The sequence below is a fragment of the Scyliorhinus canicula genome, chromosome 3 (genome assembly GCF_902713615.1).
Source record: "Scyliorhinus canicula chromosome 3, sScyCan1.1, whole genome shotgun sequence".
NCBI lineage: Eukaryota > Metazoa > Chordata > Chondrichthyes > Carcharhiniformes > Scyliorhinidae > Scyliorhinus > Scyliorhinus canicula.
Genome location: NC_052148.1, coordinates 82,522,569 through 82,544,883, shown reverse-complemented (window position 1 = coordinate 82,544,883; position 22,315 = coordinate 82,522,569). Strand labels below are relative to the sequence as shown.

The following is a 22,315-nucleotide window of genomic DNA, read 5'->3' as shown; positions in this document are numbered from 1 at the left end:
AATAGACTAACAGGAATGAGCTGAACAACCAATGAATTTATTTATGGTGATGTTGGTCCATGGAAGAATGTTGATCAAAAATACTCACAATAACCGGTCATCCTTTAATTAATGCCATGATTCTTTCTTATACACACAGCATTTAAAAACATTTGTAGGATGCGAGCAGACAGTGAAGTTATTTTCTTGTTTAGTTTAAGAAGTCAAAGATACAAAATAACTCAATAGCTAATAAACAAGCAACTTGTAGCATAATAAATGAATAATCTCGGTTTTAGCACAAGAACAATGTATTGAGGACTTGCAACATGTGGAACAGTGTATTTGCAGCTTTGAGGTATAAGTGTAATGATCATTGTAGCATTGCCAAAAGAGATGAGGAGGAACGTTTCAGAAACGGAATGACTGCAATCCCGAGATGAGAGAAGATCACTCATCAGATGTAAAGCTTTTTCTTGCCATCTATTCAACAGTATGAGGTAGGTACAATGTCCAAAAGCTTCTGTAACTATGGTGATAGTACTGAACTCAACATTTAGTGGTGAAGGGTTCAAACACAACCATGAAAATTTGTGAAACCTTACTCAATAAATCTGGTAATTTATTGGATGGCACCAGAAAAAACACCGTAATTAATTAATCAGTTTTCCTTCACTTTGCCAGCGATTTGAAGGAAGAACTGAAGAAAGCAAGAGTATACACATTCTCTGGGTGAGGGACGTTAATATCCACTGACAAGTATGGCTGGGCAGGACCATTGCTGCCTGAGTCTTGACGGACATTTGTTGCAGTCTTGGCACGTGTTAAGTGATGAGGGAACCAAGATGAAGGAATTACATTTCTTTTTGCAAAAAATATACTATATTCATAAAACATCTGAAAGAGACATTACAAAACATTTCAAATTGTCGTAACAAGAAAGTGCAATGATATTAAAATTTTCTCCAGGGATCAAGATGTGCTCTGAAATGCTACAATTCCATAATGAGAACATTCCAAACATTTCAGTATTTTCATTACAGAGAGTACAATTCTGTTCAAACTATATACATCGGTCATGTTGCACTCTGAGATGCTTCAATACAGTTAGAATTTAGCATACAATCCGACGGATTTTACATATGCACCAGCCCCTCACTGTACATTGGGTGAAAGGCTTTATACAGTGGCCTTTCCCCATTGCATCTTGACGGTGGCTGCCCCAAGCTTTAGTGCATCCCTCAGCATGTAGTCCTGGACCTTCGAATGTGCCATTCTGTAACACTCAGGTCAAGACAATTCTTTGAACTGAAAGATCAACAAGTTTTGGGCAGTCAAAGAGCACCCTTCACTGACTTGATGATCCTCCAGCAGCAGTTGATGTTTGTCTTGGCGTGTGTCCCTGGGAACAGCCTGTAGAGCACAGAGCCCTGCGTCACAGAGCTGCTTGGGATGAGCCTGAACAAATACCACTGTTTCTCTCTCCAGACCATCTTTGCGAAGGCACATTCACAAGGAGGTGAGCGACCATCTCTTCCCCCCCCCCCCCCCCCGTAGCCATTTTGAGGGCAGCGTGAGGTGGTGCAGAGACTTCAGGCATGGCCTGACGGGGAGTGTCCTTTCGTCCACCAGCCAAGCCTGGTCTTGGTGCTTGTTTGAAAGTTCTGCCAATGAGTCTGACAGTCTGCTCAGGGAACCATCTGACATGATCCACCATCTCCTTTTCCCTCAGGGGCTTGAAGACACTATATGCAGACCACTGCTTGATGGACATGTGGTCAAATGTATTTTCTGAACAAACTTTTCCACGAGGGACTGAGGATAAGGAATGGTCCAACTACTTGGAGTGTTCCACAGCAATGTGTCCAGACCCATTCTTCGCAACACCGAGGGCATGCAGAACCTCCATACATAGTTACACTTGTGGTGGGAGGTGGAGAGCTTCTGGCTGTTCAAGCCAGTGGGATTGTCTGGTCCCGCCAATGGTGCACACCTGCTGCAGGTTTCCTGGCAACATGAGGTAGATTCAATGAGAAATCCCATTGACAGCAGCGGGACCAGAAGAGCCTGCCACCAGCTAAAGGCAAGCCATTCCCGCCAACCAGAAACTCACTGCAGGGAGGTCAGAGAAACTTGGTGTTTGTATAATGGGATCTACGTACAGCTTGGTGCAACCACTCACAAAGGTGGCCATCAGTATGAGGGCGACATTGGTATATTTCTCTCTACCTTATCTGAAGATTTGTACATGGTGTCCCTTTGGACACGATCCATCTTTGATCTCCAGATGAACTTGAAGATGGCTCAGGTGGCCGCTGCAGTGCAGATCGGGTCTGGGCCAGACCTGCACCATGGGTAGGTTTAGCTCAATTCACCAGACAGCTGGCTCATGATGAGGAGCAAGGCCAGCAGCACGGGTTCAATTCCCATACCAGCTGAGGTTATTCATGAAGACCCCGCCTTTTCAACCTTGAACCTTGCCGAAGGTGCGGTGATCCTCAGGTTAAATCATCACTAGTCAGTTTTCCTCCTCAAAGGCGAAAGCAGCCTGTGGCCATCTGGGACTATGGTGACTTTACCTCTTACAACAACACTGAGAGCACCTCACACCTGATGACCAAGTTATTACACGCAATTGTTATGGGCCAGGGTTTAAAAACTCCAAAGTATATTATGGAGTTCACCTGACCTATAACTTTTTGTTGAATTTGGTTAGGATGAGAACAAGAGCCTGCCTTTCAGGTGTTGTTCAACAGAGTTCTTTGGCCCTTTTAATCAAAAAACAAACTTTATTCTACAAATTTAGTTTACATTTGTATAAACACACAGTAAGAATTTTTATCAACTACAACCATAAAGCCCCTACACAGCTACATTAATCTATGTATAACCCTTAATGAATTCCCCATTAATTGTTCCAATTCAATAACAAAATCCAAGTAAAACCAGAAACTTCTTTTCAAAGGTGTGGCCCAGCACATGGCCTTCTTACTGGTATAAGACTTGTTAGTGATATTCTGTTCCCCTTTTCAAAACAGCAGGTTTGAATTCCTTCTAGAAAGCAATTATCTCTTTTAAGTTATCAAGCAGTCTGGAAACAGCTTTTAAAATGAAGATAGCGAGACATTTCTTTCAACCTGTGCGATTCAAACCCAGTCCCAACTCAAAGCGAAAGTAAAACCTAGTGCCACAGCCCAGCTCCACCCACACAAAGGCATCACTAAAGCCATGTGATAAGACAAAAACATTTATTAAAGGGACATTACCATGACACAATAGCGAGGGAGCGTCGCTTCCACATGCCCAGTTTCTTTGCAATACGTTCCTCCCAGTTTTTGGCACATGCCCCAGCAGCTCCATACCATATCCCCAGCACCTTCAGGTAATCTGAACTGACAGTGAAGGGAACGAAGGCTCGATCAGTCTAGTTACAAAAACACATGGCCTCACTCTTGCCATGGGTTCCCTTGGTTCCCAAGGCTAGTTCAAACTGGTCGCAGATCTTACTTGTGCACCAACATCAGTTCTGAGCAGAACACAGCGAGTTCATCCACGTTCATGGAGGCTTTGATCTGCATGCCTCAGCTGCCTGGGATCATCATTCCTCTGATGCCCGAATCCTATCTGATGGTCACAGCAAAAATTTATATACAGCACATAAACAGGACAGGGAAGAGAGGGCTGCCCTGCCTGACTCCAGATTTAATTAGCATGCTTTCTGATTCCCATCCATGGATTGAAACTCTGTTACTGATGTTTCTGTAGAGCAGTTAGATCCAATTTCAGATTCCATCTCCAAACGCTATTTGGGAGAGCACATCCATCATGTAGATGTGTGACATTCTGTCAAGCTCCTTCTCCTGGTCCAGGCTGATGAGGCAGGTGCCCACCCTCATGTCTTGTCCATAGGCAATCGTATCCCTAACTAGCGCAAGGCTATCAGAGACCTTCCTACCAGCGACTGTCCAGGTGTGATCAGGGTGGATCACCATTTCCAGAGATGACTTGACCCCATTAGCAATGATCTTGGCTAGAATTTTGTCATCCGCGCTCAACAGTGAGATGGGTTGCTAATTTCTAATTTCTTCCCTCTCCCCCCCTCTGCTTGTAGATGAGAGTGATGATGCCTTTCCTCATGGATTCTCACATGCTGCTGTCCAGAAGCATTCTCTTGTACATTTCCGGCAGGTCCAGGCCGATCCAGTCCCACAGAGCCGAATACAACTCAACCGGACTTGAGGGCCTTCATCAGCTCATCCAGAGTTAGCGGTTTCTCCAGGCTCTCCATGCACAAATCCTCAAAAACAAAAGAAGCATTCCATGTCATGAGCTGGACCTAGGCATTGCACAGGATGGTGGCGCCATGTAGTAGGTAACATTCACACGCATAATTACCCAAATATACCTCTGTCGTGTTATTGACCCTGGGGTAACATGGTCTGCAACTGGATGCAGTTGGACTGGAAAGCAGACACCAAACTTAGACGTTGGTTCAATACGATTTATTGAACTTCTGTCACAATGCACATAGCTTGCAGTAGGTTAACACTCTACTACTCTCTACTACTCTAAGTGTGCTAATTCTAACTAACTACACCAGACTAGCTCTCAGCCACGTGTAGAAGGTGCTAACTGATATATACACCCTGACTGTCACTACAGTTGTCACCAGTGGAAAGAGGCGGAGTGCTGATGCCTCGTGTGTTTTATAGTAGGAAGCCTCCCTCTAGTGTTCAGTCTAGTGATTGGTTATGTTCTATCCTGTGTGTTGATTGGCTAACCTGGTGTCTATCACTGCCTGTCTTTACCTCATGATGTGCATGTGTGCATATTATGACATCCCCCCTTTTAAAAAAAAATGTTGTCGGTTGCTTGGAGTATATACGACATATATACAGATATAACCATTTACAACGAATGGCGAGTGAGTCCATATGTACATGGAAGATGTCGAGCGTGCAGATACAGAACAATATGTACAAAAAAAAGTCTATAAGTCCAATCTTTGGTGCTGGCATCAGATCCTTGTCGATCGCCGGAGAGGTGGAGGTGGGGACGACGGCACCATGACAGGCGGGATTGCAGCCAGATTGGTGGCCTCATGAAGCGAGTGTCCAGAGAAGGCACAATGACAACTGGAAAAGTGAGATTCGGTGGTGGGCAGGCAAGTTTGCGTAGTGCCCTTCTGTTGCGACTGATAATGGAGCCATCAGCCATGTGAACCATGAACGACCTGGGAGCAGCCTGTCGAACAACAACATCTGGAGCTGACCAGACTCCATCAGGTAACTTGATGCGAACAGCATCTTCTGGAGAGAGCAAAGGCAAATCAGTAGCATGAGCATCGTATGTCAGCTTCTGCCGGTTCCTGAGTTGCTGCACCTTTTGCAGCACTGGGAGGTGATCCAAGTCTGGTAAATGAATGGCCGGAACAGTCGTCCACAGGTCTCAATTCATAAGGAGCTGTGCTGGAGACATACCGGTGGACAGAGGGCTTGCCAGCAGCGCAAGGCTAAAGTCAGAAGCCGAGTCCGCAGCCTTGCTGAGCAGTTGCTTCACGACATGGACCCCTTTTTCGACCTTCCCGTTAGATTGCGGGTAATGCGGGCTTGAGGTGATGTGCTTGAAATGATACAGCTTTGTGAAGTTGGACCACTCTTGGCTGTGGAAGCAGGGACCGTTGTCACTCATGACAGTGAGCGGAATACCATGCCTGGCAAATGTCTCCTTGCAGGGCTTGATGACCGTCCTTGATGTGAGGCCGGACAGTTTCACCACTTCTGGGTAATTCGAGAAATAATTGATAATGAGCACATAGTCACGCCCATTGGCGTGAAAAAGGTCGATTCCCAACTTAGACCACGGAGAGGTCACACTTTCGTGTTGCTGGAGTGTTTCTTTGGACTGAGCAGATTGGAAACGCTGGCAGGTCACACAATTGAGGACCATGTTGGATATGTCCTGGTTGATTCCAGGCCACTAGACAACCTGCCGGGCCCTGCGTCTGCATTTCTCGACACCGAGGTGTCCCTCATGGATCTGTTTGAGCACTAAGCCCTGGAGGCTGTGAGGAATAACAATACGATCTAGCTTGAGGAGGATCCCCTCAACAACTGTCAGGTCATCCTTGACATTAAAGAACTGAGGGCATTGCTCTTTCTGCCAACTATTTGCAAGGTGATGCATGACCCGCTGCAGAAGAGGGTCCTTGGCTATCTCTTCACGAATGTTCACCACTCTTTCATCTGAGGCCGGGAGGTTGCTGGCACACAGTTGCACCTGTGCCTCAATTTATCGAATCAAGTCGATTTGTTCACAGGGCGGGGTGATGGCACGCGATAGGACATCCGCGATGATTAGCTCCTTGCCCGGTGTGTATACCAACTCAAAATCATACCTGCGGATTCGACGGACAATGCGCTGAAGCCTGGGTGTCATGTCATTCAAGTCCTTATGAATGATATGGACTAAGGGCCTGTGGTCAGTCTCTACTGTGAAGGTTGGTAGACCGTAGACGTAGTCATGGAACTTTACAATGCCGGTTAGGAGGCCCAGGCAGTCTTTTTCTATCTGAGCGTACCTCTGCTCAGTGGGAGTCATGGCCCTCGACGCATAGGCCACGGGAGCCCAGGACGAGGAGTGATCCTTCTGGAGGAGCACCACACCAATGCCATCCTGGCTGGAGTCCATGGAGATTTTTGTCTCCCTCTCCGGGTCAAAACACGCTAGTACCGGGTGAGCAGTGGTGAGTTTTGCCTTTAACTCGAGCCACTCTGCTGGAATGCAGTGGACTTCTTCACCAGATGCCTGAGAGCCGTGGTGTGTGATGCGAGGTTAACCATACTGAGGAAGCGTAGTACCGCCTTTTTGTCTTCCGGGGTCTTCATGGTGTTGATGGCCTTGACTTTGTCCGAGTCTGGTTGCACACCCTGTTGGGATATCTGATCGCCCAAAAACCTGACTGATGACATGCCAAAGGAGCACTTGGCCTTGTTCAACTTAAGGCCGTTTGCTGGAAGACATAGCGCTCAAAGATCTCGTTCGTTTTGACTTCACAATGACTGTCGAATTTGGCTAAGACGGTCTTGAATTTGGTCTTGTCCTTGCCATCGGCAAAAGTGAGCGAGTTGAAGATTTGGATGGTTTGGCCCCCCGCAGTCGATTGGAGCAGCGTGATTTTTCTGGCATCGGACGCATCCTCGAGGCCCACGGCCTCAATGTAGAGACTGAACTTCTGCTTGAAGACCCGCCAGTTGCCGCTGAGATTGCCGGAGATCTGGAGCTGTGGAGGGGCCTGGATCTTCTCCATGCCGCTGGAAGGCACTTGCTGGTTGTCGCTGAATGATTCAAGGTAAATTACTTAGATGAAGTAGACTCTTGGTATCATGTCATGTTATTAACCCTGGGGTAACACGGACTGCAACTGTATGCAGTTGGACTGGAAAGCAGACACCAAACTTAGACGTTGGTTCAATACGATTTATTGAACTTCTGTAACAGTGCACACAGCTTGCTGTGGGTTGATATTCTACTACTCTAAGTGTGCTAATTCTAACTAACTAGACCAGACTAGCTCTGAGCCACGTGTAGAAGGTGCTAACTGATTTGTACACCCTGACTGTCACTACAGTTGTCACAAGTGGAAAGAGACGGAGTGCTGATGCCTTGTATGTTTTATAGTAGGAGGTCCACCTCTAGTGTTCTGTCTGGTGATTGGTTGTGTTCTGTCCTGTATGTTGATTGGCTAACCTGGGTGTCTGTCACTGCCTGTCTTTACCTCATGATGTGCATGGGTGCATATTATGACAACCCCAACCCCTGACCCTGACCTTGTGTCCATGTTTCTCACCATCAGCACTCAGGGAGTTACAAGTGGCTCAGCACTGGACTCTATAACGCTGAGTGCCAGAGTTGGATGGAATACTCACCACTTTCCTGGATGGGTGCAGCTGCAACAATATCTAAAAACTTTAGTATCATCCATAACAAAGCAGCTTGCTACATTAGCGCCTCCTACTGAACTCGCAATGCATCCACTCTAGCGCCAGTGCCATGTGGTCTCAGTTGTCTAGAGAATGTACTGTTGGGATGTGCCAAGTTAATGCAAATAACTCCTTCAAGTCCCACAACTACCTATAAAAAGATAGTCAAATATAGCAGTATTATAGGAGTTACTCTTCAAGTTGCACACTATCCTGACTTGGAAATATCCATTCCTTTATCATTACTTGCTTGAAATTTTGGAATTCCTAACAATGTGTGGGAGCATCACCACTACCTTCAGTGCAAGGACTACTTGGTCAAGGAGAAGTTCCACTGTTAACTTCTTAGGGCAACTGGGAAAGGGCAATAAATGCAGTCTTGCCAGAGTTGACATATTCTGAGAAAAAAAAGACATTTAAAAAGCTTGACTTAATAATAAGAAGAATATTTTAGTTTTGGACAGACTTGGGTCGTATAAAGAGGTTCAAGTTGTGGAAGGAAAATGAGATGTTTGGTGCAAATAAAGAAATTAAGCCCTTTGGAGGTTTTAGCAATATAGAACATGTGGAAACTCTATCCGACGTCTTGGGTTAAAAGAACCAATGATATTTATAATAATGAAGGATCACTTTTTATATTAGGTCTGTAGGAAATAGGAACTTTGGGTTTTGCCCAAATGAAGAGCTGCCTGACCACAGGAAACTAGAATATACCAAATATTCAATTGATTCAGCATCATATAAAATGCTATTAGTACACAAAGTTATGGGTTGTAGTGAAGATGACCTTGCCTTATTTGGAACTGTAGCTTAGATGCTTAACATCACTTGTGGAGCCATTTATCATAGATCACCGCTCGTCAAAATATTACCTCTATTCATGCTGTCTGGCAGGTAAATGGTAAAATGACTGTGGTACAGGGAGAACTTATACAAAGTGATAAGAGTACGTACAAATCATTAATAGTGCCTTACCAGGCTCTTTGACGTGAATATATGACCTTTTTCACCCCCACAATCATTCTCAAAATTTTTGACCTGACCCACATTGAAAGTAAGTGGCCAAGAGATTTTCATACCTTTGAGCCAATTCCTTCATGGAGATTTGTTCTGAAATTACTGTGTTTAATTGTTGTTTCCTCCAGTATGATTTCTGTACTCTGATTATCCATGATTGGAATTGTTTCCTGGAAAATATTAAAAGAAGTTTGTTTTCCTTCTACATTTCAAATATGTCATTTTGGTAAAATAAGTGCAATTGTTTTTGTTTTTAATCACTCTATTGCCCATCACAAATGTATGCAAACTAGTTTCACTTGAATGTTGACATGTTTAATATGCAACTCAACAGAATACCACATATAGCTGGGCCAAGATTGAGTCAAGGTCTTAATTTTGTTGCTTTCAAAGACTATTGTTCAGAATGAATTCGTAATTTTACTTGTACTTCGCCTTTTTAAAATCAATCAGTAAATGATTTGCTAAACCATTACTGAAATTTAGTGATTTACTACAATCAAAAGTTAGGGCATCTCTGTTCCAGGAACTACGTGTTAATTGACCCCATCGGTGTGGAAAATCAAACATCACCACCTCATCGATCTAGAAACAAAGTCATTCAGAGAGTGTGGGTGGGAGGAGTGGTAGCGGGTGTAGATAGGAGGCTGGATTCTCCCAAAATGGGACTATGTCCCCACGGCGGCGTAAATACGCTGGAGTTTTACTCCAGAGATTCCTGAAAATAAGTACAGCTAATTCAGTGCCCTGCATGGGGCTAGCAGGGACCCGGAGTAATTCATGCTTCTTTAGCTGCAGATACAGGCACCCACACTTCAGGTTTTGAGTCCGTGCATGTGCATGCGGCGAGCTCCATTGCGGACTCGGACCGCAGAGGCAGACATAAAAATTAGACCTTCCCGATTGGCCGCACGCCCGAGCATCTGCCCGCGCAGATCTAACACCTGGCCCCCTATAAGGCCCCTCCCCCAGTGTCCGATCCCCCCGCACCCCACCAGGGCGGTCGCAGACTGAATCTGCAGCCGCCGCACCAGCATCCCGACCGGCAATAGGTGGTTAGTTCCACGCCATTGGGAACTCGGCCGTCGGAAGCGCAGGATCGCTGTGCGGGCCTCTGTCAATGGGCCCCCAGCTGCACGGCGTACTCTGCGATCACGCCGATTCTCGGGCCCCGGAGAATTGCCGGACCTGTGCCGGGCCCGATTTTGCCGTGAAATTAGATTCTCCGCCCCCGCGCCGAACGCGGTTTGGCACAGGGCTGCGGAGAATCCAGCCCATTGTGTTGGAGTGGCGAATGTCTCAATTTATCATTGTGAGACAAGTCTTTCTTTAAACATGCACAGCGTAAAAAAATCAAGTCAATTCCCAATAAAGACCACGGCAGTGGCTTTGACAAATTTGTTTAATGAGTTTGTTATCGCACCGTACATAATATTTTAGGCATGTGAGCAAATATTTCACTTCTTTATCGATCAATAAATTACTTATAAAATTACTGAAATTAATGATTTACTGCTGTGATAAGTTTGGGCACCTCAGTTCCTGGAACCTACTTGTTTGCTGAATTGTTCCGATGATTGTAGCAAACGGGATATCGTCGCCTTATCTAATCTTGAAACAAAGCCATTGGATGGGAGTGGGGTGGTGCTTGGGGGAGCGATCTCAAGTTATCATTGTGATACAAATCTGTCTTTCTTATCACAGACAAGAAATGACAAAGGCATAACTGATGGTAAGAGGGAGAGCTTCTCAAGTGTTCAGTAGATTTTTCGTGATTAGCATGCTTTCCGCCCAACAAGGAAGAAGGGCGAATTCTTCTTTGATCGAATTCTGGGTCAGGTGGACCAAGGATTAGTAAGACAATATTTAGGGAAAGTGATCATTGTATTATAAGGTTTAGGTTAGCCACTGAAAAGGACAAGAGCAATCTAGAATTAAAATTGGAAGAGGGACAATTTTAGTGCGGTGAGGACAGAACCGATCCAGGTCAACAAATTATGGTGGGTAAAGCTGTAACAGAACAATGAACTGCCTTTAAAGAGGAGATAGTTTCCTGAATGACAAAAGATGCAGAGAGTAAGAAGTAGGGTTGGTAATATAAGTAGAAACCAGACTGACTAGAGAAAGTTCTGAGTGGAAATTGAAAATGCAAAGAGACAGAATGGGAAGAGATTGGCAGCTAAATAAAAAGGGGAATCCAAAGGTCTTCTGTAGGCACATCATCAGTAAAAGGGTATTAACTGGAGTAGGGGGTGGCAATTAAGGATGATAAAGGGGATCTTTGCATATGGAAACAGAGGGCATGGCCAAGGCACTAAATGAATGCTTTGCTTGAGTCTTTACCAAGGAAAAAGATGCTACCAAAGTCATAGTAAAAGAGGAAGACTCACAATTGATAAAGAGAAGGTACTTGAAAGGCTGGTAAATTGTTAAGTCACCCTTCCCAGAGGGATGCATCTGAGGATACAGAGGAAGTAAAATTGGAACTTGCAGAGCACAGATTTCCTGATATTAACCATATTGAGGCTCAGCCCTTTTCTATGAGGCAAGGGCTAATTTAGCAGAAAAAAAATTGCATTTAAATAGCCACCTTCAAATCATCCTTTGATATAAGGGTGGTGACAGAGGAGGAGAAAATTACAGAGGTTAAAAAAAAGTGTGTAAGGTTAGGTTCAGCAACTACAGACCAGTCAGTTGATCTTTGTGATTAGAAAGGTTGTACAAATACAGATACTGGAAATCTGAAATAAGCTGTTTTAATCACTGTATACTGGTACGGTGACACAGTGGTTAGCTCTGCTACCACACAGCTCCAGGGTCCCGGGTTTAATTCCGACCTCGGCTGACTGTGTGGAGTTTTCACTTTCTCCCGTGTCTGCGTGGGTTTCCTCCGTGTTCAGGTTTCCTCCCACAGTCCAAAGATGTGCAGGTTCGGTGGATTGGCCATTCTAAATTGCCCATTAGTGCCGAAAAGGTTAGGTGGGATTACTGGGTTATGGGGATAGGGTGGAGGCGTGGGCTTAATTAGAGTGGTCTTTCCAAGTGCTGGTGCAGACACGATGCACCAAATGACCTCCTTCTACACTGTAAATTCTATGATTCTAAATGATAATTGGGACAAAACTAACCATCACTTTGCGGATTGTGGATTAATTAAAGCCAAATCATGTTTAACTAAATTAAGTTTTTTGATGAGTTAACAGAGAGAGTTAATGCGGTAGATGTTGTGAACATGGACTTCCAAAAGGCCATAATACCATAAGACATAAGAGCAGAATTAGGGCCACTCGGCCCATTGAGTCTGCTCCGCCATTTAATCATGGCTGATACTGTTCTAATCCCAATTCTCCTGCCTTCTCCCCATAACCCTTGATCCTCTTATTGATCAAAAACCTATCTATCTCTGTCTTAAAGATACTCAGTGATTTGGCCTCCACAGCCTTCTGCGGCAAAGAGTTCCAGAGATTCACCACCCTCTGGCTAAAGAAATTCCTCCTCATATCTGTTTTAAAGGATCATCCCTTTAGTCTGAGATTGTGTCCTCAGCTTCTAGTTTTTCCTACAAGTGGAAACATCCTCTCCACGTCCACTCTATCCAGGCCACGCAGTATCCTGTAAGTTTCAATAAGATCCCCTCTCATCCTTCTAAACTCCAATGAGTATAGACCCAGAGTCCTCAACCGTTCCTCATACAAGCTCTTCATTCCAGGGATCATTCAAAGTCCAGGTATCTGGACACTTTCCAAGGCCAGCACATCCTTCCTTAGATACGGGGGACAAAACTGCTCACAATACTCCAAATGGGATCTGACCAGAGCCTTATATAGTCTCAGAAGTACATCCCTGGTCTTGTATTCTAGCCCCACTCGACATGAATGCTAACATTGCAATTGCCTTCCTAACTGCCAACTGAACCTGCATGTTAATCTTAAGAGAATCGTGAACAAGGACTCCCAAGTCCCTTTGTGCTTCTGATTTCCTAAGCATTTTCCCATTTAGAAAATAGTCTATGTCTCCATTTCTCCTTCCAAAGTGCATAATCACACACTTTTCCACATTGTATTCCATCTGCCAATTCATTGCCCACTCTCTTAGCCTGGCCAAGTCCTTCTGCAGCCCACCTGCTTCGTCAATACTACCTGCCCCCCTACAGATCTTTGTATCATCTGCAAACTTAGCAACAGTGCCTTCAGTTCCTTCTGTGGTATTGTGTGAAGCAAATAATGGCATGATGGGAAAACTAGTCAAGTCTTCTTGGTACAATTGAATTTAACCTAAGACACAGATACAAAATACAAAATGTTCATCATCAACCTAGAAGCAGTCTCAATAAATAACAAGCTGAACAACTGTCTCTGCCTGTATGTAAACAAGTTTGTCCAGTTCTTAAAACAAAGACAAGAAAATGATATGAGACTCCAGTCCCCTAAAGGTCAGCAAGGTGACGCCATTGTAACGATTATTACTTATGTTTTACTTTCAATCAAATTCCTGACCGAGCTGTATTCATGTTATCTTGATCCTATAATGTATAAGAATCGCCTTCTTTTCTGTAATATCGCAGACTTGGGACGGACTCAGCAGTTTGTAATTGACTGCTGTCCGACTTCAAATATCAGCCATATACCGCTAGCAGTCAGTTCTAAATTCGGAAATAAAGTTCAGTTTTGCTTACCTAATGAATCATGTTTGTATTTCTCTATCACAGTCAAGACGCGGGGAAAATATAAAATACAACATTTGGCGCTGCGAGAAAAAATCCAATATCCTGAAGTGAGCTTCCATGAGGGACTGAGAAAAAGTGAGCAAAGCCACGACCGGAGTAAAGAGACAGACGCCGGCACAAGGTAAGATTGACCTTGGTCTCTCTCTCTCTCGGATCTGTGCTGCGACCCCTCATCCCTGACGGAAGTAACTAAACAGGTGACGGTTCTCGAATCTAAATTTGACTGTGAGTACATTTTTTTTGTGTAATTAGCAGCAGGTCAGGGACCTTGTTGATCTCGTTTTTCATCCGCATCAGATTTATACAGGCTGTCAATAAATTCGGGTCAGGGACCCTTTGATTAAGTTTTTGGGGTCAGGGACCCTGTCAGTAATTTTTTCGGGTCAGGGACCCTGTCAGTAATTTTTTGGGGTCAAGGATCCTCCAATTTGATTTGGTACCAGAAATTTTGTTTGAGCGTTTTTTTGCCTGGGGCACATTTTTACTGACATTATGGGACAAACTTTAGACAAAGCTAGGGGCAATTCCCCTCTATTTTTCATGTGTTTAGAAACCCCTTCTCAAGAACGTAATATTCGAAGATTGGCTGCAGCGCTGCTTTAAACAATAAATTAGGTAACGATATCTGGCCACTAGGTTACACAGGGATCTTGAAACTTTGACAATAACATTAATGCAGAAAAAAAACAATCTGGGGGAAAAAAAATGCCGGCTTCAAATTGTTTAATTTTACAGTGGAACAAAACAGTCCACTTAACGCAACGAACAATCACAATGAGTTCGAGAGATAACGCCCGCAAAAGAGATATTAATGAGTGTGTGAACGGTAAAGCGAAAGATTGGAAGACTTTAAAATTGTAATGTGAGCTTTGGGATAGAAAACAATCAAAACACTAAAAAAAAGCAATCTGGCAAGAACAAACCTCCTGTTAGCAGAAAAGTAGGACTGGCCAATAAGATTATAGGAAAGGAGGATCCTCCCAGTTGCTCTGGCATGCCGATGTTCCCCTATTAAAGCGATACGGAAGACGAGGAGGATTTGAACCCTGGACCCCACCCTCATTTTGCGCTCCCCGATCTTACAATTCCACTCCCCCTTCTGATCCCATTACCAATGAAACTCCTGCTAACGTATCCCCCTTAGCGACACGCACTCGGTCACAGACGCAAGCCGTAAATATCGAACAGCCTTCTCTACGGAAAACATGATAATTGACTAAAAGGTGTTGATTAAACGATCCACAATAAGGGAATTATAGAAGTGAAGTTAATGAGCTATCAATTTAGAAGCATGCTGGCAATAATGACTAAAGTTTAACATTGCTTTTGAATGAAATTTAGTGGATCAGATGATGTTAACTAACTACTTCTTGGAATGTTGTACTGGCCTTATTATGATAACAAGTGGTTCTTCTGAAGGACAACAAAATGCGTACTCGAATTGTTTTAAACTAATGGCAAAACATTCATATTTCCTCTTGCAGATGTTCCCAAAGTTGTTCAGTTCACACTATATCAGTTTAAAAGAAAGTAACTTTACGAATAAGAGTAATTGAAATATGAATAAGTTTTTAGATTGCGTGAAAAGACGTAAATGGCATCACGCCAAGTTCTCCGCCCCTTAGATTCTGCAGGAAACATTAACCATTTCAGCAGACAGTTGGTCTTTTCTGAATTGACAAACGAAGAAATACATCTCAGAGAACAGTTAATGCCTCTAAGATTAATCAGTGCAAATTGACTTAAATGGAATAACACAGATAAAGTTTTCGAAAGAGAATGAAAAACTTTTGTTCAAAATTTGTCCGCAAGGACAAGGGCTGAATCCAAGAGAGAGAAAGAGAGACAGAGGAAGAGATTGAAGGAGAGAGAGCCAGCGACAAGAGACAGGAACTGTTAGAGAGAGCGAAAGAGAGCGAGTCAGGGAGAGGCAGAGATGGAGAGGTAGGCAGATAAAGAGAAAGAGCAACAAGAGTTCCAAAGACAGACAGAGTTATGTAGAGAGGGAGAGAGATAGATAAGAGAGAGAGGGAAAGAATTCATATTTCATTTTTCAGACTTTGACTTTAAAAATTATGTTTCAAGCTGTGATTATTTGAAAGAGGTAAAGAGATATCGATGCCAACATGGTCCTTGTTATTACTTGAAACCTTCGCGATAAAAGGTTCCCGTTAACTTTGTAAGGCGGGTGGCATAGAATCTTTACAGTGTCACCTTCGAGCTGTTAATTGGTTTGTACGGAGCGCGATTACTCCGTGATTTAAATTATAATCTCCTGCAGATGCGGATAACTCTGCTTAATAACACATAAACAGGGCAAAAGGACATAAAACATCAGACACGTAATTTCCTTAATCAATTGTTAAAATTGTAATCGGAAGGACCATCTGGCATCAGACAAAGTGTGCAATGGGTAAAACTTTAGATACAACTTTTTTAAATGGCAGCGTACTGCAAACGCTGTGTGAACAACTAAAGACCTATCAACAGTAATAGAAGCTCAACAAGTGATTTAGGAAAATAATAGGGGGTCAACTGCTAAAAAGTTAGTTGCTCTATGGAGGGAATATTGTCCAAAATTGAAGGATGCCTCCTTGTTAGCCAGCTGGCAGGATAAAGAATTAAAATTGAGTATAGAATTGACAGGTCTTGAAAACGGAATGCGCATATGGAAAAGAACCAAGTTAGGCTATCCACCTTGATTAGAAAGTTGCTGATTAGACACTGCAAATTCGGAGCGGTAATACAGTGCATTGATAATGGTATGTTTATAGAACTGTCTCAAATGCGAGGTCACCAGCTGCAGAATTTAACAACTTCTGTGCCTGCGCCTGATTGCTCTGTGTTCTATGCTGGCAGCTAACATTAACCCTGAGTACCACTGTTTAAAACACCCGATAGAGTCCAGATGAGAGAATATAGTGACCCAAGCCTTGATAACCGCATTACCATATCACCTATCCCGCAGGCCCAGCTTCAAAACTTTCCCCTATTCACTATTCCACAGCGCTGGTCGATTGATTTTGATCCCTCACACTTTTCACCTCCCTTAGATAGTCCCAATCCACATGTCACTCTTTGCTACGATCATACAGTAACCTCGCCCGATTTGGAGAGCATTTACCAAGACAAAAGAAGGGTCTGCCTTTCTTGTCGATTTACCCCACAGACTATGGCGTCAGTCGAGAACTGTGTCACCCCACGTGACCCTTTCTGTCAACGAAGGCTACAATGCCAAGTCCTTGGGATTTCTGGCAGCTGCACTAAGAGGACAAGCTGATCCTTTCCTTAATGATAGTCAAACCCTACCCGCAGGCACTTTAGAATATTTTAAACGCCCATTTGTCCACATTGGCACACTGCACCATCATCATTCAACCCAATCTATGACTCCTGAACTACCCACAGATTTATGGGCAGCCTCCAAACACGAAGTTGGTCTCACTAATGTCCCTCCTGTTGTTATTAGAATCAAACCTGATATGCCCTTGCCCTCAATTTCACAGTATCCTTTGCGGCCCGAGGCTGAAGAAGGAGTCTCGGTCATGATTCAATCGTTCCTTCAACAGGGGATTTTGATACCGTGCCAATCGCCGTGTAACACCCCGATTCTTCCAGTTCCTAAGATAGGTAGCCCATCCGAATGGCGTTCGGTCATTCCCAGTTAGCGACATTAGCACCTCCTGGTGGCTCCACCATCATTCAATATGTTGATGACTTACTCCTTACCAGCCCTGATTTCATCGCTAACCAGTCTCCATTACCTGCTCATCCATCTCCATTTATGGGGATATGTGATCCCGCCCGCTAAAGTTCATAAAGGTCAATGACAAGTCAGATTTTTGGATGTCCTAATTAGTGCTACTGATCGCTCCCTTACTCAAGAACGCATTACTCCTATATTGCAGACCCCATTTCCTACATCGCCCAAGCAGGTGCGAGCCTTTTTAGGATTAGTGAACTTTTGCAGACAATGGATTCCGAATGTTACTGTATATACTAAAGAATTAACTCCGTACTCCTCTCAAAATGCTCCTCTTAAGATTGAACTACCTGATTCAGCAAAGCTATCTTTTATTACCCTGAAAAATGCCCTGGCTACCGCCCCAGCACACGACCTATGTATGACAGATCTTTGCACCCAAATTCTTACTGCTGTCCATTTGTTAGTCCAGGCAGCCTCTAATCTAACCCTTCACCAACCAGTACAAGTGCATACTTCACACTCTATTGTGGCTCTCCTAACGTCTCAGCAAACCCAGCATCTGACTCAAGCGCGATTGAGCCGCTATGAGGTTTCACTATTGCAAAACCCCTACATCTCTTTTCATTATTGTTCAACCTTAAATCCTGCTGTGTTCCTTTAACAGCCCCCCGATAACCTTGAGGACCCACCACACGATTGTTTGCTTCGGAATCACTTCCTTACTGCACCTCGCCCGGATTTAACAGACAGGCCTAGTGATAATCCAGATCTAATTTTTTATGTTGATGGCAGTTCTTCCATTTCCCCATTTCCCGTCCCACAGTCGGGATATGCCGTGATAACCGACACTGACGTGCAAGAAGCAGCAGCCTTCCAGACCCCTGTCTCTGCACAAAAAGCCGAGCTATTCGCCCTTACTCAAGCATGTATTTTAGCCACAGATAAAAGTACTAATTTTACACTGATTCTAGATATGCCTTTGGCGTGACCCATGATTTCGGCCGCCTCTGGCAACAGCGAGGTTTTCTCACCTCTGTGGGAACTCCCATTCAAAATGCACTTTGGGTTAAAAATCTCCTCGATGCTATTCAGCTTCCCCGTCAATTGGCAGTTATTAAATGCATTGCGCACACGAAGGGTGACACTCCTGTTCAATTAGGAAATGCCCGTGCTGATTCAGCTGCTAAAACTGCAGCTTCATCAACCTCTTTAATTGTTCCCAGTGGGGCTAATCAGGCTCTAAACCAGGTACCTGCATTACGGACGAAGGGCATGCCAGAGATAGCTGAAGTTCAAAATTTACAGAGGGACGCCTCTGATTCTGAGCGAACACTATGGAAGTCAATGAGGTGTTCGCACTCCTTGACACGAGACCTCTGGCTGACTCCAGTTGGTCAAGTTTGTATTCCGAATTCTTTATTGCCGTTACTTGTTGATTATTTGCATTCTTGTACCCATCTTGGCAAGGAGGGAGTGGTACAGCTACTCCTAAAAACTTGGTGGTACCCAGATTTGAATACAGCAGCGCAAACGCGGCTGGATCGATGCGTCATTTGCATGAAACATAATAATGGTAAAGGTATTAAATGCCCTCCGGGAACCACCCCCTTGCCAGATGATCCTTTTGCTTGTATACAGCTTGATTTTATTGAATTGCCAGAAGCACAGTGTTATAAATATTGTTTAGTAATAATCAATGTGTTTAGTAAATGGATTGAAGCCTTCCCCACCACTAATTGTACGGCACATACAGTAGTAAAGTTGTTGTTAACGGAAGTCATGGTGAGCTCAGACAATGGACCACATTTTGTAGCTCGGATCAATACTGAATTGTGCAAAGCACTTGTAATTAAACAGCAACTGCACTGCGCGTATCACCCGCAGGTAGCAGGAATTCTGGAAAGAGCCAACGGGACTTTAAAAGAAAAATTATCTAAATTAACTGAAGAAACTGGATTAAATTGGCTAAAAGTATTACCCTTGGCACTGTTTCACATGCGAGTGACTCCCCATTCGCGGACCGGACTGTCAGCTGCAGAGATAGTCTATGGTCGGCCAATGAGGACTCCCTGGGATGCCCATGAAAAACCCCTAGAGGGAGTAGACCTCCATGTGATGGGGGAACAAATGCAGAACTATTTGAATCAATTAACACTTTCTTTGAAGTTTCTTCACTCACAGGTAAAACAGGTACATCTACCAGTAATGACAGGGACAGCTGTCCCTCGATATCCAGTGGTCAAACCCGGAGACCTCGTGTTGGTAAAAAAACTGGGACAGAAAGAAACTAGGACAATGCTGGAGCGGACCCTTCCTCGTATTACTGACGACGCCAACTTCGGTCAAACTTGAAGGACGTTCAAGTTGGATACATCTATCCGATTGCAAGAAGATAGTCTCCAACCCAGACGAGAACACAGGATGAAGATCTTCAGTATAAGTTTTGGACTTTCTGGACTATTTAGCCTCAATGGCCACCCAGTAGTAAAAAAACGAACTAAATGAGACCTGCTTTCCAATACCTATGTCATATCTTTACGCCGAAAAATTGAATATTAGCAAGTGTTGGGTTTGTACCCATATCCCCGTCCATTCAAGGGAAGGAATACCTCTCCAATCTCTCCCCTTTCATACCGCAAACAGTTGAATGGATTTTATGACAAAGTCAAACAAGGATCAGGGGAGATAGGGGGAATATGAAAATATGAAGATCTGCTGGCTATGACATGACTAAATTTTCAGCTTCGTATCAACCTACCTATAATCATGCCCTAACTCCACCCTCCCTCACTGTCCACTCATATAATGTTCAAGGTTCCGTATGTTTTAATAAATCAGGGAAAGGAAAGTTAATGGGGCAAAGTAGGTGCAACCTACCAATACAATCCCCTGGATGACATCAGCTGATGATTTTACAGCCTACAATGGAACCTATTTCATATGCGGCACTAAAGCATATCCGTGTCTCCCCATTGATTGGACAGGATCCTGCTTTTTGGGATATGTCATACCCCAAATGCATCATCGACCCACCCTTAAGCACTCCCCCTCGCGAGCAAAAAGAACAATTTCTAAAACGGAACGGGCAAGGCATGAACGAACTGATCTACATGGCCTCAGCATTGGAACATCTGGCAAACATAACTGCAACAGAAGCCAGGGACACTGGACAGGCACTGGCCGAGGTCTCAGCTGAGCTAGTGGCTGTCCGGACCGTGGCATTACAAAATCGACTGGCTTTGGATTATCTGTTAGCCTCGCAGGGAGGAACATGTGCTATCATAGGCCAAGAGTGCTGTACTTATATTCCAGATGGCTCTGAAAATATCACTAACCTGGCCGACCATATTAAGAGACAGGCTGCTCAAATTCAAGAAATTGGCAGTGAATTTCACGACTATAACCCGCCGGGTTGGCTAGGGTGGTTGGGTCATGGATTATTTGACTGGATCTTTAAGGCCTTTATTCTACTTCTACTAATGCTATTAGGGATAGGATTGCTTTCCTGCTTGTGTAAATGCATTTTCAAACGAATCATGGATATACCTATTTAGCTAGTTGTCATGATATGACAAAAGGGGGGAGTGTGGTATTGTGTGAAGCAAATAATGGCATGATGGGAAAACTAGTCAAGTCTTCTTGGTACAATTGAATTTAACCTAAGACAGAGATACAAAATATAAAATGTTCATCATCAACCTAGAAGCAGTCTCAATAAATAACAAGCTGAACAACTGTCTCTGCCTGTATGTAAACAAGTTTGTCCAGTTCTTAAAACAAAGACAAGAAAATGATATGAGACTCCAGTCCCCTAAAGGTCAGCAAGGTGACGCCATTGTAACGATTATTACTTATGTTTTACTTTCAATCAAATTCCTGACCAAGCTGTATTCATGTTATCTTGATCCTATAATGTATAAGAATCGCCTTCTTTTCTGTAATATCGCAGACTTGGGACGGACTCAGCAGTTTGTAATTGACTGCTTTCCGACTTCAAATATCAGCCATATACCGCTAGCAGTCAGTTCTAAATTCGGAAATAAAGTTCAGTTTTGCTTACCTAATGAATCATGTTTGTATTTCTCTATCACAGTCAAGACGCGGGGAAAATATAAAATACAACACTTCCTCCAGATCATTAATGTATATTGTGAAAAGTTGTGGTCCCAGCACCGACCCCTGAGGTACACCACTAGTGCCATCCTGAAAAAGACCCCTTTATCCCCAATCTCTGCCTTCTGCCAGTCAGCCAATCCTCTATCCATGCCAGGATCTTACCCTGAACACCATGGGCTCTTAACTTATTTAACAGTCTCCTATGTGGCACCTTGTCAAAGGCCTTCTGGAAAGCTAAATAAATCACGTCCACTGGTTCTGCTTGTCTAACTTCCTTGTTACTTCCTCAAAGAAAACTAACAGATTTGTCAGACACGACCTCCCCTTGACGAAGCCGTGCTGACTCAGTCCTATTTTATCATGCACTTCCAAGTACTCCGCGATCTCATCTTTAATAATGGACTCTAAAGTCTTGTTAATGACCGAAGTCAGTTAACTGGCCTATAATTTCCCGTCTTCTGTTTCCTCCCTCCCTTCTTAAACAGGGGTGTTACATTAACCACTTTCCAGTCCTCTGGGACCCTTCCTGCATCCAGTGATTCCTGAAAGATCATCACCAATGCCTCAACAATCTCCTGTGCTACCTATTTTAGAACCCTGGGGTGTAGTCCATCCGGTCCAGGTGATTTATCCACCTTCAGACCTTTCAGTTTGATATATGCCACAGTGCCACATAACAGGCTTGCTGGCAATGTTGAATAAAAAGGATAAGTGACAAGATGAATTTAACTAATTCACACAAGACAAGGAGTGGTGACTGGTTGTTTTTTGGACTGGACGAAGGTAAAC

The 22,315-nt window shown here is 43.9% G+C and overlaps 1 protein-coding gene across 1 annotated transcript in view; it reads right to left on the bottom strand.

Annotated features, from left to right (window-relative positions):
- Window positions 1-22,315, bottom strand: part of slc14a2 (solute carrier family 14 member 2) — a 139,575-nt gene that overhangs the window by 89,007 nt on the left and 28,253 nt on the right. The window contains exon 2 of the mRNA XM_038790781.1: window positions 9,041-9,148. Within this exon, the coding sequence (XP_038646709.1) occupies window positions 9,041-9,133 (93 nt within the window). The 5' untranslated portion in view covers window positions 9,134-9,148. The remainder of the gene's footprint in view (window positions 1-9,040; window positions 9,149-22,315) is intronic.